Source organism: Mytilus californianus, unplaced genomic scaffold (assembly GCF_021869535.1).
Source record: "Mytilus californianus isolate M0D057914Y unplaced genomic scaffold, xbMytCali1.0.p SCAF_4, whole genome shotgun sequence".
NCBI lineage: Eukaryota > Metazoa > Mollusca > Bivalvia > Mytilida > Mytilidae > Mytilus > Mytilus californianus.
Genome location: NW_026262690.1, coordinates 94,218,426 through 94,238,583, shown reverse-complemented (window position 1 = coordinate 94,238,583; position 20,158 = coordinate 94,218,426). Strand labels below are relative to the sequence as shown.

Genomic DNA, 20,158 nt, shown 5'->3' with positions numbered 1-20,158 from the left:
TGTCATGAGAAATTTTAATTCCTTTGTAATAACATTTTCCAAGATCAATATAACTTATGTTATACATATATCTATATGTATTGCTCTTTGCTCCTGTGTATAACACCAAAAACTGCTCTTTACTATTTTGTTGCATAACACCATAAAACCTGCCTTTGTATTGTAATCATTTATGCAGGTAATGGCTTCCATAGTTCATTCATTACTGTCATTATTAGTTATTGAACTTTACGGATACAGTAAACGAAATGAGATTTTCAAATGCAATCAAAATTCAACATGGAGAAACTAGAGTGGAAGGGGTAGTCTTTTAACTTTTTGTAAAGAATTACAAGATTTGTAAGATGTTTAACCTAATTCTATACTATTATTCCATTGCATAACTTTACAGCAGAAACAATTTTTAAAATATCTTAACTGATTTTCTCACAAATTGTTATTCAGAATAAATTCTAGTAAGTTATATAAAAATAAAATCCTACTAATCATTCAAAACTCAGCTTTGAAATGGTTTGATTTATACTTGTACATTTGTAACAGAAACTAAAAGATTTTTCTCTAATTCACCCTTGACTATATTAGTCTCAACACCTGATTTTCTTTTTTTAGTATATCTATAGATAAAATAAAAATAAAATTGACAATCTATAAATCTACAGTCAACTGTAATGTTACTAAATGAAGAAATGAATTGTTTCTGGTGTCATCAGTTAGGTTATATTTGGTTCAGTAAAAATGAACTAATAAAAAAGTCTTTTCTGAGTTCACAGTAAGGTCAACTAAAGAAAAAAAACCATCACAAATAGCTAATATTAATAGATTTCTTAGCAATCAATGCCGTCTGCCGTACAGTGATACACTACAGATTTAATTAATTACAGGTTTATGAATTTAGTTCAACTAGTAAGGGGAAAACTCTCAAAAATAATCAATGGAGGGAAAGAGATAGTTTACACATTTTCACAATTTATAATTTACTCTTATTTACAAAATGGCATGTTGTTTTAACGTTGAATTTCACTCTGAAGTTATGTTTTCACACAAATTAATTTCATTAAAAGAGATGTCATGCTAACAATCAATCATTCATTCGACACACAGTAATAGAAAAGATAGAATATATGGAATATTAATTTAAAAATCTCTTTAACACACTCGACAAAATCCAAAGAAACCAGCAAAGTGTGCTTTTATGTTAACATTATTTACTTACATTAAATCTGGACAACAGGATTAAAAATATGTAAAATAAAAACAAAACAAACAAACCCACTTCAGAATATAGAATGGCCATCTCAATAATACAGACAAATACGGTGACCTATATTTGTAAACTTCTAGGTCATTTGGTCTCTGGTTGCGAGTTGTCTCATTGGCAAACATACCACATCTTATTTTTATAAATAAAATGGTTTGCAGATTTCAATTTTCTTGTTTGATATTTTGTCTGTTTATGGTTTCGAAAGGGAAATAACTCTATTAAATAGATAATTTTTTGTTTTGGTCGTCTCATTTATTTGTATGGTATTTCTTGCCTGAGTGTTAATTTTTTGTTTTGTACAATTTTTTGCTCTCGTTCATAAAAATATCAAGATCATAGGCAAAAACATAAACTCAGCCAAAAACATCATTAAATAACAATTAGTCCTATAAAAGTTGATTGATGGTTTCACTCATAGTGGCTTTTTTGAATATCATTATATTGCTGATCAATTTTGATATTTTATAAAAGTTTCCAAAATAATAGCAAAACACTAAAATTGGTAAACAAAATTGCATCCAGGGGCAATAACTGCTACAAGGAAATAATTGATGGTTTGTCATATTGGTATTTTTGTTGATCTTGTAATCCTGACCATGTTTGTTATTTACAGACTCTTCCTTTTAATCATAATATTCAAAGTTATTCATTTCTATTGATTGGGTTCCTGTTGCTGAATCTTAAGTTTTCTTTGTACTGTTTTGATTTTGCAACATTTTTTATTTTGCAATTGTATTCTCTATCTTTATTCTTAAGTGGGTACTGGTCTTCATTCATGCATCAAGTATTTTTTTTTTTGCCATTTTTACCATAATTTTATACATAAAATATTCCAGCATCATCCTGCATGGACTGTTGCACTAGATTTTCTGTATTTGGGTAAACAGGCAAATTACATAGTATCCTTGTGTTGTTAAGTTCGCAATACAAACACCAATTTTAATCTATGTGATAACGTGGTAAATTTTTCACCGATCCGTGTATTTATGCAATCTCTTCATGTGACTTCTTATCCAACATTCGCGATGAATTCTGATGCAAGTTACTATGTAAAAACCTGATCACTATTAGTGTTTTCTGGGTACCTTAGCTGATGAAGATTTCTGTTATCTGTTACTGTCATGCAAAACCGAATTCTAACTAGACTGTGAGCAGAAAAAACGTTTTCAATTTTTATGCATCACCTACATTTACAAATTTTCTAAAACATTATCTCTCTCCTAAATGACAATGTGAAATACGTGTAAAATAACTTCTTTTTTTCATCTGTTCAAACTTATATATTGTGTAATTTATTAATATTTCATTTGTATCACTATCTCTTCTAATGGAGGCTAAATAAAGATATATATCGGAAATAATATGCAAATGTGGACTCTTAAAGTCTATATATATTTGGGGATATTGCCTCTTGTTCCATCAATACTGCCTTATTCTTCATATTTTGATTTCTATTTAGAGATGAATTCAAAAATAAATTTCTGTTAATAGATCAGATGTTATTTCTTAAAGTGTCTTATAATAAACCTTTATTCTTAGATTCACAGCAGATACCGTTCGCATGCTAATTTTGGTTCTTGAAAATGATCTATTAAATCTATTTTGATTATTGCAGATGTTATTTTGAAAAATAATAATCAGGATTTAAGATTGGATCACCTGAGTAACACTTATTTAACAAATAACATTTCTTAAAAGATTCTATTTACAACCAAAATAAATGGAGAATGCATCCAATCAGATGATTAATAAAGGGGCATAACTCCAGAACAGTAAAAGTGACACCATCCAAATTCTAATTTGATTTTGTTATGTGGTAGTAAGCATTGTGTATTAGTTTCATAATATTTGGTTGAGGAAAACTAAAGTTAGAGAAAGTTTTGGTTGGGACAGACGGATGGACAAGGGTAACTGTTAGTGACTTAATGCCCACTCCCGTGACAGCGGGGCATAAAAAATCTGCTAGGATGTGTTTGAGCTTTTGATTTTGCCATTTGATAAGGGACTTCCCGTTTTGAATTTTCCTTGGAGTTAAATCTTTTTGTTATTTTACTTTTTACAAGAAAATTAGATCTTGGATCAGTTTTGTTGTTCACATGTTTTTTTATTATCTATCATACTTTTCAAGATAATCAGCAAAAATGCTAAACTTGTTAAAAACATTAAAGGAACTTAATTCAAGGGCAATAATTCTTACTAGCAGTCATCTGATAACTTTGGTGGTAATAAAGTAAGTATATCTGGACATTTTGAGTGTTTTTGTCCCATCCGATTTTCTCTAGCTATATTAAACTTATGTTCTATTTTAGCTATGGTGGCCATTGAAAATTGAAAATGATTAGCAGCAGCAATAAACACATAAATTATACTAGAAACACTTCGGATTATTAAGAAAAATTATGGTTGAAATTGGTCCAGTCATTTCAGAAGAATTTTTCTAAATTTTACGACCAATAATTGACACCAAATGATGCCTATTAGGCCAGGTGAGCTCAAACAGAAGGCCGTAATCAAGATAACAAAAAGAAGAAGAAGAAATACTCATTTAGCAATATGTTTCCCTTCTTCAAAAGGGATACAAAAAAGAATCAAAATGTCAATTACTACCACATAGCTCTAAAAAAAAAGACGACCTAAGGGCAGATAACTCTGCTTGTAGAAAATATGAAATACCATTCTGAACACAAACTGATGTACCACAAATAATTATGAAAAGTTTCCTATTCATTAACAAAAAATAACAAGGAGAAATTATATGTTATTGGGATGAACACTATACCATATCTTAATTTCCGTCAACTGGTCACATGTATCAAAATCGTTATTAGAGCCATCATAAAAATACAAGAGCAATATTGATTTTAACAGAGAATTTCCTTTCATTATAAACAATACAAGTGTAAACAAAATTCTTGCAATTGGTAAATTTAATTTGACATTTTTCAAGAGTTTTTAATGAACAATTATTGCTCAGGTAAATCAGTTTAATAATAGTGACTTTTTAGAGTTGCCTGCATTTTCATTTTCAATGCATACATATCTGAGACAACTCCCGTTATATAAAATAGAATTTAGCATTTCAAGAAAATTGGTAAACACATGCATGAGTTTATTTGTAACAATCTCAATCAGTTGCAAGAAAATATAGATATGGTATGATTGTCCCAAAAATAAAAAATAAGGTGTTATTTATAAACAATTCAGTTTTGTGCTATGGTAATGGAGGAACAAAATATAATATCTAAATAAAAAAAGTCAACATGTTATAAAAAAAAAAAGGAATATATAATGGAATGATATACAATCCTAAAATACCTGAATATCTGTTTCTGAAGGTCGATAAAAAAGTCCTTGACCCTGCAGGTGGAAACAACATCTATTTGTTTAAATTTATATATACCCATACTATATTACGATGATTGAACAAAATTGATGTTCAAAATTAAATCATGCTTTCAGACATATTCAAAATAACATATACGTAAAAGCCTGGAAAACATATGAAAGAAACAAATTGTCCTTTTTGACCATGAGTTACGAAATCTCTCTTCTCTCTGGATGGTAAATTCTAGATTTTAACATGCTTGCAAGTATACATTATTGTTTATGGGACACCTCGCTAGTATACATTATTGCTAGTATACATTATTGTTTAGAGGCCAGCTGAAGCCCGCCTCCAGTTGAGGGATTTTCTTGCTGCATTGAAGACCCATTGGTGGCCTTGGGCTGTTTTCTGCTCTTTGGTTGGGTTGTTGTCTCTTACACATTCTCTATTTCCGTTCTCAATACTACTGCTTAAGCTTGCATGCTGAAAACCTTAAATTGCTTGTGTAAACCACAGGTAATTTGTGATAATGTCACCTTAATTAAGCTGTTAAGTCACCTTAAGTAAGCTGTTAAGTCACCTTTAGTAAGCTGTCAAGTCACCTTAGTAAGCTGTCGAGTCACCTTTAGTTAGCTGTTGATTCACCTTAGCATTGTTTACTTCAATACTTGTACAGAAAAAAAATTAAGATTGAACTGACTAATTGCAAGAAAATTGGCAAACACCTTTATGGTTCCAGTTGTAAAAGTGAACACAAAAATAAGTGTTTTTATACACACCAACTTTTAACATAAAATAAATGTTATTGCAGCTGGATAAATTTCATGGTAAAGTAAAATAATTAAGAAAGACCTTTTCAAATTTACCATTAAAACACTGTTTATTTCCATTCCATAAACAATGTTCGACCTTTTGATCACACCCACAACATTAATGTCTCAAGTTTGAAATCTCAAATATCATCAAACAAAGGAACTTCCTGCCTACAATAAAGTACAATAAAACATACCGGTAATTCTAATTTCTTTTTATTGTGGGTTGACATCTTTCTATTTATGCATCTTTTAACTCCTTCGAAACAAATTTAACATATATTTTGGGTCTGGGTCATTATAATATAAAATGGAATCAAATGGTTTTTCCCAAAGTTTGACAAAAAAGACAAAATAAGTAACCATAATAGAATTAAAGAACCTTAGTGAGCGTGCTTACATACCCCACGTCCCCACATTATCATTGGAGAAATAAAATAAGTGTCAGAAAAAAAAAATTGTATAAGAAAAAATTGAATCATAATATCCTGTCAATATGCACTTCTACATAGTATGTCCTTATTATCTACAAAGTTTCATGAAATTCTGTTGTGTGGTTTCAGAGGAGTTGCGATGACAAACTGTTGCAGAAGTACATTGATGCAAATAAGTTCAAAGGGGCGTAACTCCTAGAAAAAAAATTGAATCGTAATTTCCTGTCGATATGCACATCTACATAGTATGTCCTTATTATCTAAAAAGGTTTCATGAAATTCTGTTGTGTGGTTTCAGAGGAGTTGCGATGACAAACTGTTGCAGTAGTACATTGAAGCAAATAAGTTCAAAGGGGCATAACTCCTAGAAAAAAAATTGAATCATAATTTCCTGTCGATATGCACAACTACATAGTATGTCCTTATTATCTAAAAAGGTTTCATGAAATTCTGTTGTGTGGTTTCAAAGGAGTTGCGATGACAAACTGTTGCAGTAGTACATTGAAGCAAATAAGTTCAAAGGGGCGTAACTCCTAGAAAAAAAATTGAATCGCAATTTCCTGTCGATATGCACAACTACATAGTATGTCCTTATTATCTAAAAAGGTTTCATGAAATTCTGTTGTGTGGTTTCAGAGGAGTTGCGATGACAAACTGTTGCAGTAGTACATTAAAGTAAATAAGTTCAAAGGGGCTTAACTCCTAGAAAAAAAATTGAATCGCAATTTCCTGTCGATATGCACAACTACATAGTATGTCCTTATTATCTAAAAAGGTTTCGTGAAATTCTGTTGGGTGGTTTGAGAGGAGTTGCGATGACAAGAAACAGGAATGACGGACGGACGGACTGACGGACGGACTGACGGGTCAAAAACATTATACCCTCCGCAACCCGTTGCGTGGGGTATAAAAACAAAGGACATTGGGTAACCATCCTTGACACAAAATCAGTACATGCACAGCAAAAAACACACAAAAACCAAAGGAACAGTGCTTTTATTGTTGTTCTTCATCTCAAGTGATCACTCAGGAACTCAAGCGCCTACATGTACAAATCTCATATGTATATGTTCTTTAAACACTAAGTGGAGACTTTTGACAGCTGTACATGATGTCTATGATTTTATATTTATCATTTTCTACAAAAAGGCAATGATGATAAGATGACCAAAAATTCTATACAATATTAACAATCATACAAATGTCTTTTTCATATCTATTTATAGCATATTACAGTTTTAGACAAGGCGACGTAAAGCAAACACCAATAAATCAATCAGTTTTAAACAATAACTTCAGACTTAACAATTGCAGATTCGTGGAAATTTTTTAAGCTCAACAATAAAAATTTCCAGATATTGCACATTTAGCAAATTTCCTGTATTACCAGGATAATTATCATAGGTCCTAAACTTTGGTGTTAACCATTTCTTTGCAAGTGGTTCATGATTAACAAGAGCTGTTTAAAAAAAAAATCTTGTGTTGACATCAATAAGGATCAATTGGAATGGAACTTAGAATAATGTAAGTTCAATTATTGAAACAAATGCAACCTTTTGCAAATGAACAATATTGACTTTAATAACTAAACAAGAGTGCACATGCTGAAATGTCTTGCTTGTTTTCATTCTCATGATTGAATTTCATACCATACATCAAATATAGTTAGCCTATTGCTTATAGTATCTGAGAAACAGACCTAATTATGAAAATTGAACATTGAGCAATGAACCATGAAAATGAGGTCAAGTTAAGATAGACCTTGGCAGACAAAATGAACACCATGCAATCATTCCATACACTGAATATAGTTGACCTATTGCTTAAACTAAAGTATTCGGGGAAACAGACAAAACAATGAAAACTTAACATTGACTAATGAACCATGAATATAAGGTCAAGGTCAGATGCAATCTGCTAGACAGACATGTACAAAAAGAAAGAAACAAATAATTATTTATTTTTACTGGACCTTATGCCTAAGAAATATTTTTTTGCCACTATAGACCCACACTTTAAGTAGATACACTAGTCACTTTGATACTTATTGCTTTGTTACTATTAATAAACAAAAAACAAAAAATAGATTATGATAAAGTATAAACTCCTGCTTTCTCTTGTTCAAAAATCCACAATGAAACCATTCTATTTTATGCCTAGTCAGCATTTTTTTGACATTGAATTTTTTTTTATACCTTATCTGATCATAATCATCATGTTATGAGGGAATATAAAATAATATTTCAATATATAACAATGAACAATGAGAAGACATCATTAGTTACCTTGATAGAGGGATTATAGACAAGTCATATCACATTATTGATTTTCACATAAGAAAACCTTTTTTTACATTTATTTCATGATGCTGTGCAAATTCATTAATCAGACTTCGTTGAGCTTTATTTTTTCTACAATTTAGAATTGGATGGTACTGTGAATTATGCAAATCTAAAGAATCCTTGCAAAAATTTGATGGAAAAGAAAAACAAATCTTAAGATCTACTTTGATGTTAAGCTTGTTGAACTTTCTGACAGGGAAAATGCTGAGAAAATGTTTTCATGCATGCAAATAAATTTCCCAGAAAAGAAATTCATCTAGTCTATACAAAAAAATACTACAATTAGGTACCACTGTGTTCAAGTACTGCTCATTCTTGGTGGATAAATAATTATCAATTCCTGGTAGCCAGTGCTATTGTACTGGCATGCTTTTTGTAAAATTCCAGTTCAGAAATTATTTAATTGTACTTAAACTAATGTTGCAACTCCCTAAGGCCAAGTTGACTTTAGATGGTTTATGCTGCCCTTTTCAATTTTAATTCCACATATGCTTTAGGTCTCATACTAAAAGGTTATTCCAGAATCAAATGTTATGCACACATCTAGCTTAATATGTATCTTATACTTTTTTTATCACTTATAAATTCATGTAATGGGTATATGCTCTCAATTTCTTTTGTTTGTGTATGTGAGTTTGCTTTGTATTGATTTACGCATTTTAAGGTTAACAAACATATGCGTAAGCTTATTTTTCACTGTAAAAACCTGGTAAGTAATCAGTACAATAAGTAACGATAACAGTTTAGAGCTGAGTTCAATTGCTAAAAGAAGATGCCTGGTCAATAAGACAATTAATTCCACACTTATTTATTAAAAAAATGCAACCTTACAAAGTCTATCCAAACTATTTTTGCAAAGAATTCCGCTCAAGCCGGTGCTAGGAGCCGTCTTAAACTTGCAGTGAGGTGAGAGTTTTTTTGCTCAGTGGTGAAGGTCACACAGTGACTTTGAGATGAAGAACAGCAATAAAAGCGCCGTTCCTTTGCTTTTTGTGTGTTTTTTGCTGTGCATGTATTGATTTTGTGTCATGGATAGATACCCCATACCCTTAGTTTTTCTATTGTAAATTAAGCACTGCTGTTATATTTTTTTGTATATTACTGTTTTTCCTTCTTTTTCATTTTGAAGATTAGGTGTTATTAGCAGATTTTTGATTGTTTCTTTTATATTTATTCACTAACTTTACAGATACAGAATGATTTCGAGCTTGATATATTATATAGACACGCCGATTGTAGTTCTTTCTCCCAAAATGTCTTTTGGTAAATTTTGCGTTTGGCTGCCGTTCTGATGTGTTATCTGTATAAAAAGATTTGTCTCTGTGAAGGGTAATAGATTATTTGCCATGGGATAGAATAAATTATCTCCCTCGTATTAACCAATCAAAATCTGGCATTTTGACCTAAAGTATAATAAAGATAATTGTCACCCTACAATAATTTGGTAATTTAGAAACTAAATGGAAGTAAGTGCTGCATTATCAAAGTCAGTATCTGCTTAAAATGGAATTTTTATGTTTCTGTTTGGTTCATTGTAAAACTTTAATCAAGGAAGTTCATCAAGGGAAAAAAAGGGGGATGTCAATACTTTATAAAATGGTTTTGAATAGGATTGTTTGTACATTATTTCTGTTGAAAATCAAGAACTGTAAACTTCAGACATGAAATCAATTTTAAGAATGAAATCAAACAGGATGGACTAAGTGAAATTTTATGTAATTTCAAACATTTCATAAATCAATGTCAGAGTTTTTTTTTTATTTTAATTTTATAAATAAGTTTTCATCAATACTGTCAGTGTTATTTACATGTACAAAGAAAAATGTTTCATTGATTGTCACTTTTCAACTGATAGATTGCATCAGTTCGCACAGTTTTTCAAGATTTTATTTAAAAGTGAAGATATCAAATAAAATTTGATAAAGACTAAGATTAAAATCTATTTCATTTTCATTAAATTGAATCATTTTATGATTTCACAAAAATGATTTCACACTTCAAGAACCATCTGAAAAATTCACTCTTAATTTCTCAAAAAAATTCACCAATTTTAATCTTTTTAAATCTTAAGCACAAACAGCACCCAATAAATTCATGAAAAGAGGAATCGAGCTACAATTTTATTATGAATTGAATCTTAAACTCTAGATGATTTCTTTTGACTAAATTACCAAGTTGTTCAGAAAAATCGTCAACATGAAAAAGAAAAAAATAACTGTCACAAAAATGATATTTCCTAAAGGAATAATAAAATGCATTTGTAGTATCAAAACATTTAGGATAAAACGTTTTGTCTTCTAAGAAATATATCAAAATTTTGCCACTTGGACTAATGAAGGAACAAAAAAACCTCCTTCAGAACTTAAGATATAAGGATTATGCAATGGTAAAAACAGTGAGATCTATCTAAACTGATCACCTTCAGGACCAAAGATTTTGTTCTGATTACGCTAGAGTTCAGTAAATTACAAAGGAATATCCATTAAATATTCAAATAAAATAAAGTTTACATTAAACAGGATTCCACTTTAAACTAGGTTTGTTTTAGACAAGGTATACTAGCTGTTGTTTGAGAATAATGAGATGTGGGGTAAAGTTCAATGAGACAACAACCCAACAAAAAAACAACAACAAAAAGACATCTAGAGGTCATCTTATGATTTATCAACAATAAAGTCTCTATACAATATGTGAAGCTCTAAATCATCTACAGTCTAGAAAATCTCAAGTGTATCAATTCAAAAGAGACTGAAAATCTCAAGTGTATCAATTCATAAGAGACTGAAAATATCAAGTGTATCAATTCCAAAAAGACTGAAAATATCAAGTGTATCAATTCAAAAGAGACTGAAAATCTCAAGTGTATCAATTAAAAAAAGACTGAAAATCTCAAGTGTATCAATTCAAAAAAGACTGAAAATATCAAGTGTATCAATTCAAAAAAGACTGAAAATATCAAGTGTATCAATTCAAAAGAGACTGAAAATATCAAGTATATCAATTCAAAAGAGACCATCTGTCATCAACACAAAATCAATCTAATGACGATAACCCATCAAGATATGACAAAAGACAGTTACTAGGAAAGTTCCTGATTTGGGACACTGCCACATGAACATGTGGTAAAACTAGTTTTTGACATATCAGGAATAAAAACAATAATTCATAGCCCCATTGCTTTCTATGTTAAATTTTGCAATTTCAAGCATTAATGGCTACTTTGTCTAAAGTTCAAATAAAGTGGCAGTCATTTCATGTCAAAACTATGCCTTATCCTAGCTGACTTGTGCTGAAAAATTCAACATACCTTTAATTGCATATTAGAGCCCGGAAGTTTGGTAGTACATGTACAATAACAGGTACTCTTGAACTGAACACCAGGGCAAATGTGTCCTCCTTTTATAATTTCATATATTTTTTTTTATTTTTCAAAATAAACTTTCAACAAGGGTTCTACAGTGATCATAAGTCTTTCATTTGATACCAAAATTACCCAAATGTTTTACAAATTGACAAAGTTACAGCTATGCGTAGGAACTATTTTGTTTAAAATATGTACTACTTTCTTATATGTTCTTTCTGACCAGGCCCGAATTAGTGGTTCTATATCGTCAATCCTTTCAATTTGCTATTGGTCAGTGGACTAACTAAAGTTACCTACAAGATCACATGTCTATTCCTTTTTTTTTTTTTTTTCATTTTGCCAATATGGTGTTTTCTGTCTTCCTTCAACTTATTATTTTCGATTGCTCCTCCTTTTGGTTTAGTATAGGACAAAGAACGTGCAACAGAAGCCAAATATAATTTGAAACTCAAATGTAAAACTTTAACCTTTTACATATCATTAGAGAAACATAGACATGAATAATTAACTCACCATGAAAATGACAAAAAGTCAACAGACACCCATCACATTTAAAAGCAAATTATAAGTAATCCAGGTACATAAATAGCTATTGACATATCATGTTTATCATGTTTAGTTACTGAGAATAGACCTTATAAGGAAATAAGCATGAAAATAGATCAGATTCACAACTGACAGTTTGTATAAAACCTGCTTTCATATACAATTTGATTGGTTTAGGCATTAAACAGATATTGTGTGTTATTAATGTCATCACATGGAAATTTATAATATCTATAGATTATCTTTCAGCATCATTTGTTCAGAGACATGTAAAAACCATAAATTTAATTGTCTCTGATTTGTTGTGGATGAGAAAAAAGCAAATAAACGGTTGATTTTGTTATCAATATGATTTGAGCAGTCCCAGTAGAAAACTGGAAGAGATAGCTATTTATAAAATATGACTGCTTTTTATTCAAGAAAAAAAAAACCCAAATTGTCAACTTTGTTTGAAATTTACCCACCAATAAAAGTATAAAATATATTCAATATTTCATTCCCCATCTCAATAACACTGAATAGCCAGCTGATTGGCTCTCTCATCCTAGAGAGTGCCAATCAAAACTCAGGATTTGAGTCATGTTTTAATTGTTCGCATCTAAAGAGTTTAGGCCCTCATAGGTAAGAGAGATCCATTAAATATAGGGCTTAAATTATTTGGGTTAGTGCTTTTTGGCTGAACAATACCGATGTCATTACTGGTAAAATTAAAATCTAAATGACTTCTTTGCAAATTTTAAGTTAACACCTGTATATAAAGTTTATTTCAATACATGAAGTCTAAAACAATAAGTTACCCATAAATAAAATAAATAAAACTTATTTCACATAATAAAAGTAGTTTTACATAATAAAACATTGTATTAAAGAAAAACAGCATAATTCCTGAAACTTAAAACTGAACATGTAACATCAAAATGCAATTAGAACTCAAAAGGAGCATACCATGTGCCAGACCTAAAACCATTAATGGCATGCTGTAAAAAAGGACAAACAGTGAATATTGCAACTGTGACTAAGACACAAGTCAACATTTCATGCAGATACATTTTCTGAGAGTGATCTCCCCTGTACCCTGTGTTTTTCCTTAAACCACCTGACACACATTTCATGCCACTTAACACAACTCACTTTTAAAATAGAGATGAATGTGAACGAAGCCTTTTCCTCTCCATTAACTACAAATATGTTAACAGTGGTTCAAGAAATATGTTAACAGAAATTTTATAATATAACACAGTTTAATATTGTATGATAGACAGTCTAACTATACTTTAACATGCTTTAGCACTACAAACCAGTGTTATAAAAGAGCTTTTATAAACCATGATTGTAATAAGTTTGCTGCAATCAAAATTCACTCCATAATTTTGTGAAAGTGACCATATTGTTTATACTTTAGAAGTGATCAGAAACTCCTTGGCATTGTGCATTATTAATATGGATCCCTCAACTTATGGTATTCTATTATCAAATGTAAAGTAAATATTAAAAAAAAATCATAGTAATATGTATAATTGGTTTTACAAGATTAAATCCAAGGTGTATTTGCAATGCAAAACTGCATCTCACATTGAACCATTAAAATGTTTGATTTTGTGATTGTGCAGATCATTTTTGGCAAGTAATACATGGCTTTTACCTCCTCAAAATACATAATGTCATCCAATCAAAATTTCTGTTACAAGGGAATTTCATTAAAATCTTAAACTTCTTACTGTAGCTATGGCAATGTCAGTTGCTCGATTTTCTGAGATGGCAGACCACAGTTATGACTATGTTTAATAAATAATGCAACATGATAACTTTTTCTACATGTGACTTATATTCAGTAGTAACTTACATGCAATTTTCCATGGAGTCTAAAATCAGTTTCACTCCACGCTGACCTTGTTTTGATTGAACGAGACAGAGCACCAGCACCTTGAGCTGCCATTATTTTAGACGTTCCATTCAAAGACTGGAACTGATCTGTAAAAATAAACATATCCTTTACTGTAACAGAATAGTTTACAAAGTCAAAGATTTTTATGTGGTTAAATTGATTAGAAGGGCTTTCCAGTTTTAAACAGAAAGTACCTTTTTAATGCTTGACATAAAGGATTATGGGCAAAAACTTTGTATTGGCTGTTAAAGTGGCCCTTTTTTTTTCTGATGGTTTAAGGTGGTACATAACACTACAGGGAGATAACTCTGTAAAAATCAGCTGAACATTTTAATCATGTTCTATTGTAAGGAAAATATCAAGCTTCTCAATGATCAAAATTAGTGTTTGTCAAACTGCTATATATCCAATGAATTTTTTCCAATAAAGTGTGTGGTTCAAGTTTTTTGAAATTTTTATATTTTTGTCAAAGGGTTAAAGTAAATATTTTGTCAAAATTTTATGAAAATTAAACAAGCCAAATTAATTTTAGTCAAGGTGTTTGGTACCACCTTAAATCATTAAATGCATTGTTTGCTAGGGTGAACACAGCATTTTAAACATTCATTAGTTTCTAAATGGTATAGGTTAACCACAAATTAAGATATTCAATAAAATGCAAATGTCCAATAGGTTTGTATACAGAATATGTGAAAACAATGAAAGAAAGGAGGGTCTGGATGGGGTTTACAGAAAAGAGAATAATGGGTAAAATGTGCAGAATAAATGTCAAAAAAAATAAAGAATACAGAAAAATAGGGCAAACAAATAAAGAATAGAGAATACTGGGGTGTTAAAATGAAGGACACCCCCCCCCCCTCCAGACCTTCAGATAGAAGCAAGGAAATATAATTTTCCTGAATTCAGGAAAATTGGTACCCCAAAAAATGAATGAATCCACAGTAAACTGTATTAGACCAATAACTAGTGTCAACAGACTACTGGGGCCACTAATTGTAAATTGAAATTATAAAGTACCACGTTCAAAACACAGCTGTTTAATACTATTTTGAAGAAGAAAAAATCTTTCATCTAACAGAAGTTAATAAGATAATTCCTCAATAAGCACATCTGAAGTTCAGAATTGACGTCATCATGTGAAATTTAAGATTTAAAAAATTCAAGTAGATTATTGTAAGTCAGATTAATGTAAAGCCTGTCAACTCTCCTTATAAAACATCTCCATTAATAAAGGATTAACCTATAACAAGGCCTTGGAATTTATAAATTAGCCCTCACTAATCAGAAATAGGTTGTTTTATCCTGTAGGAAATAAGATATCTCAGCAAAAAATGGTTATTTTCTTGAGAAGTCCTGTCTGGATTTTGTCTGGAAAGGGCAATAGGTCTATAGTGTTACAAAATCTTGGTTTTGGTTTGTAGTAATGTCAGATAACTGGTTGTGACATTGTACTTTATGACTCGTTGCAGGCACACATCAGATTTATTCTTACTATTTCTTAAAATATTCTTTAATAATTGAACTTTTAGACAGATATATGCCATTAACTGGCATCAATTGCTGAATTCTATATCATTAAAGCATAAATTTTATTTCTTAGCTTATTAGACATTGAGCAGGCAGATGAGCCTTTCACTGGCACCAGTACTTGAATATCGAATCATTGATTTGTTTCTCCTTGTCATAGAGTACTTGACCTTTGATGTGACACCAGTCCCTTCACTAAGTTACAGATCATTTAAAATTTATTTTGTTTGATACTTGTTTAAAACATTGGCATACTCAGAGGGTTGACCCCCCCCCCCTCCCGCCCCCCCTTCCTTTCTATAGAATTTCTTATATGAGTCATGCATAAATAACAATCGACCAAAACTTACCCTGGAAACCCCCATCTCCATTTCCCCTTTTAGAAATTTCAGGAACTATGTCTGTAAAAGCAAATTCCTGTTAAAAATATCATTGGAAATTCTGTTCTCAGGTCCTGACAGTTAAATAAAAAAAAGTAAAAAGTTTGAAAATTAAGTTTCAGGATTTGAAGTTTATAAATAGGAGAGTTCCTGACCTTATTTTGATACAAAATTGGCTGCACTTTGACCTTCATTATATTTTTTCAAGGAGGGAAGGCACCAGGGTGTAAACCATCTTAATCCATGTCTGGTTTGAGTATAGTTATCAAGATTAAACTTAAATACAGAAAAAGCATAAAATTAGTAATTCAAAAATAAAATTTCAATGGAGCATAACTATAACTAGTCACTTCACACCATTTCAAATATCAGACATATTTCAAATGTATTATTATGTTCAGCAATTTTAGCACTATGATTGATTGAATGATTTGAGAATGAAAATCTAAATAAATAATCATAACACAAAAAAAGTTTACAATATTAACTAGAGGCTCTCAAGAGCCTGTGTCGCTCACCTGATTCTACTTTGGTTTTGGAAATCATGTAAAAATAGATAAAAATCATAACAGATACCCTAATAATGAGTAAAGCCAAATTTGGTTTAATATTGGCCCTGTAATTTAATAAAATATCCTGGTGGCCATCTTGAACAGTAAATTGGCAACACTTCATCAGCACCTCATAAGAAACATTTATGCCATGTTTGGTTTCATTCCATTCAGTGCCCCTCTAGAAGAAGCATTTGTATGTATTTCCCATAGTGTTTTATGTTAAACTAAGTCCCCCCCGCTGGCGGCCATCGTGGTTGAATGATTGGCTTCAAAGTAACAACACTTAGTCAGCACCTCATAAGGAACATTCATGCCATGTTTGGTTTCATTCCATTTAGTGGTTCTCTAAAAGAAGACATCTGTATGTATTTCCCATAGGGTCCTATGTTAAACTAAGTCCCCCGCTGCCGGCCATCTTGGATTATGGATCGGCTTCAAAGTAACAACACTTGGTCAGCACCTCATAAGGAACATTCATGCCATGTTTGGTTTCATTCTATTCAGTGGTTCTCTAAAAGAAGACATTTGTAAATATTTCTCATAGGGTCCTATGTTAAACTAAGTCCCCCGCTGGCGGCCATCTTGGAATATGGATAGGCTTCAAAGTAACAACACTTGGTCAGCACCTCATAAGGAACATTCATGCCATGTTTGGTTTCATTCCATTCAGTGGTTCTCTAAAAGAAGACATTTGTATGTATTTCCCGTAGGGTCCTATGTTAAACTAAGTCCCCCGCTGGCGGCCATCTTGGATGATGGATCAGCTTTAAAGTAACAACACTTGGTCAGCACCTCATAAGGAACATTCATGCCATGTTTGGTTTCATTCCATTCAGTGGTTCTCTAGAAGAAGTTCAAAATGTAAAAAGTTAACGACGACGACAACGGACGCCAAGTGATGAGAAAAGCTCACTTGGCCCTTTGGGCCAGGTGAGCTAAAAATGAATATTCGGAGAGAAAAACCTAAACGAAAAAACTCTTGAAACTTAATTTTCTAAAAAATCTAAAATTTAAATCTGAAGCAAAAGATTGTGGAGAACACAATGACGCAAAAGTCAATAGTTATCAGGGAAATCTTGAAATTTTGTGTAAATAGATTGATTGATTTTTGGTTGATTATTGTCAAGTGGCAAATATTTCATGCATCTTCAGGACAATATGTAAAAAGAGATAGCTCATTTAGACTGAATGTAGTTGATGATTTTCTTTCTTCTATTCTATTTTGCATGATATATTTAGTGATTAAAAACAATAGTGCACTTGTTTAATTCATATTTCCTTGTATATATATAAGTTCAGACTCTGAGTCACATGTTTGCAGATCTTTAACACAATCTTGCATCTATGTCACATTAACCTCAGAAATTTCATTAGTAAAGAAGATGTTAGTTATTTCATTTTTCCTTTGTCCTTTTGTTGTTGAGATTCAAACTAATGATTGAGTCCTTAGTTGTGAATCCATGTATATAGTAAAATTTGTGATTTTCAGATTTCTGCTAGAAAAATTCCTGGTAGGAATTATGAAAAACATGAAAAATATTCAGAAATTCTGGTAGGAATTCTTTTTCCTACAAAATTATTCCTGCTAATTTAAAAATTTCAAATATTTCTGGTAGGAATTACAATATTCCTGTGAATATTAATATTTGCTGTTTTTTGAAACAAATTCCTGCTACAATCCAGCTGGAGTATACTTATTTTCCTACTAGGAATTCTAAAAAAATATTCCTACAAGAGTATGTGCTCTTAAGAAGGATTAATTCATACAGGTATATACCCTAAGTTTAAATTTAGATAGTTACCTGCAGTTTGTCCTAATAGATAAGTACAGCTTTAATCAAATAGGTTTAATTAGATTGTTACCTACAGTTTGCCCTAATAGATAACTACAGCTTTAATCAAATAGCTTTAATTAGATTGATACCTACAGTTTTAACAGAAAGAGTTTTACAGTTTGCGTTTATTCTCATATATATGACAGTTATGCCAATTCTATTCTGATTAACTTTCATTTTTTGACAGCTCTTGTTAATTAAAATCCATAACTATACTATTAACACATTTGGCTTTAAAATAATAAATTTGATTCTGATTGACTTTCATATTTTCACAGTTCTTGTTAATTAAAATCAATAACAATACTATTAACACAAATTGCTTTAAAATGATAAAAATGATAAAAATCATCAACACAGTTCAATTTAAACCCTGAAGAACAGCAATAAAAGAACTTTGCCTGAGATATAATGTTTCTCTACAGAGATAGCTGTCTCATCGACATCCTGCTAGGTTGAAATAAAAAGAAATAAAATTATCAACTAAAATATAAAACTTAATTACATTGCCATTTGAGAAATGATTATGAGATCTGAGAGTAATGACAATGACAAATAAATAAATCTTGATTGCATTGAATTTTATGTGATAAAATGCCCAATGACAGATGAAATGATCTGTAGGAAAGTTGACAGTACCAATTTTACTGCACCAGATGCAACACTTCAACAATTAACGTCTCTTCAGCAATGCTTGAGGCCAAAACCTTAACCTAATACAAACGATGAAGAGCTGATATAAACAAAGAGGTCCTAAAGTATAGCCAAATCTGGACACAGAATCATAATTTAAAATCATTTCCAAAATTTTATAAAAGTATATTTTAATTATTGACAAAAATTAATTTTTATCATTATGCTTGTCAAATCTTTTCCACCGTAAATGACTTTTTTCTACCTACATATTTTTTTTTCAAATTCCCAATTTTCAAATCTACTTTCCCCATTTTCTGCTGTTTAGGCATGATTCAAAGGTCATAATGACCTTCAAAATTACTGTTAAGCAACTAGCTTTTTGGAGCAATAGATCAACATGGCCTTTGTGAGCAGAAAATTATGAAATTGTTAGGACTATTTAATTTTGATCTTTTCAAATATGAATACATTAAAAAAGTTAGAAAATTAAATAAAAAATAAATTGTTGCAAATTGAACAACTTTATATGGTAAACCATTTCCTTAACATTGATTTCACTTGTATAGCGTTTTTCTTCTAGGATATAGTTTGCCATTATGCAACTGCAGAATAAGATTAATTTATGTTTTTCATTTTCTCTGTCACCACATTAATTCTACTTTGGCTTTGAGGAATTGTATTACAATGTCATTAGTGTCATCTCTGGGGCATATTGCATTTACGCCAATTTTTACAAAATGTAATATTTCATTTGCGCCACAAGGTTTTATTTCATTTGCGCCAAAAATCAAAACTACATTTATGCCATTATCATACATGTAACATATATGCTATATTCTGAATACTGTAAATTCAGAAATTGTTGTGAAAAATGCGACAGGGTTATAACTGCAATAATTTATACTCGCATTTTGAAATTTTTTATATGAATTAAACAGGATTTTTTCTCAATATCGCAAAAATTCAAATCCCATTTTAGTCTAAAATGACAAAATCGCAATAATAAATGCACGCAATAATTTCTGAATTTACAGTAATATTATTTTTTACAGTATTCCCCCTGGATAATTAAGTGAGTTTATACTCATTTCTGATACAAAACTGAGTCACTTAGGTTTAAAATTCTATAGTATTCACATGTTTGAGGCATCAAGATGGACATTGTCAATTCTAATGTACTGAAAAACAGAGAAAAAATAATAAGATGTACTCAAAGCCAGAATCACAACAGATGTGGACAGCAAAACAATAATAAAA

The 20,158-nt window shown here is 30.7% G+C and overlaps 2 protein-coding genes across 7 annotated transcripts in view; one reads left to right on the top strand and one right to left on the bottom strand.

Annotated features, from left to right (window-relative positions):
- Positions 1-20,158, top strand: part of LOC127698854 (aftiphilin-like) — a 538,231-nt gene that overhangs the window by 189,173 nt on the left and 328,900 nt on the right. The gene's annotated exons all lie outside the window — the stretch shown is intronic.
- LOC127698874 (uncharacterized) overlaps positions 1-20,158 on the bottom strand; it is a 101,630-nt gene that overhangs the window by 43,027 nt on the left and 38,445 nt on the right. For 5 of the 6 annotated variants that reach the window (XR_007980973.1, XM_052202580.1, XM_052202584.1 and 2 more), the window contains 2 exons: positions 13,928-14,055; positions 4,577-4,618 (listed from right to left, as the gene is read on the bottom strand). Coding sequence is in view for 5 of the 6 variants with exons in the window: in XM_052202580.1 (XP_052058540.1) it covers positions 4,577-4,618; positions 13,928-14,055 (170 nt within the window). In the remaining variant the exon portion in view is untranslated. The remainder of the gene's footprint in view (positions 1-4,576; positions 4,619-13,927; positions 14,056-20,158) is intronic. The other variant, XM_052202583.1, reaches the window with a different exon arrangement.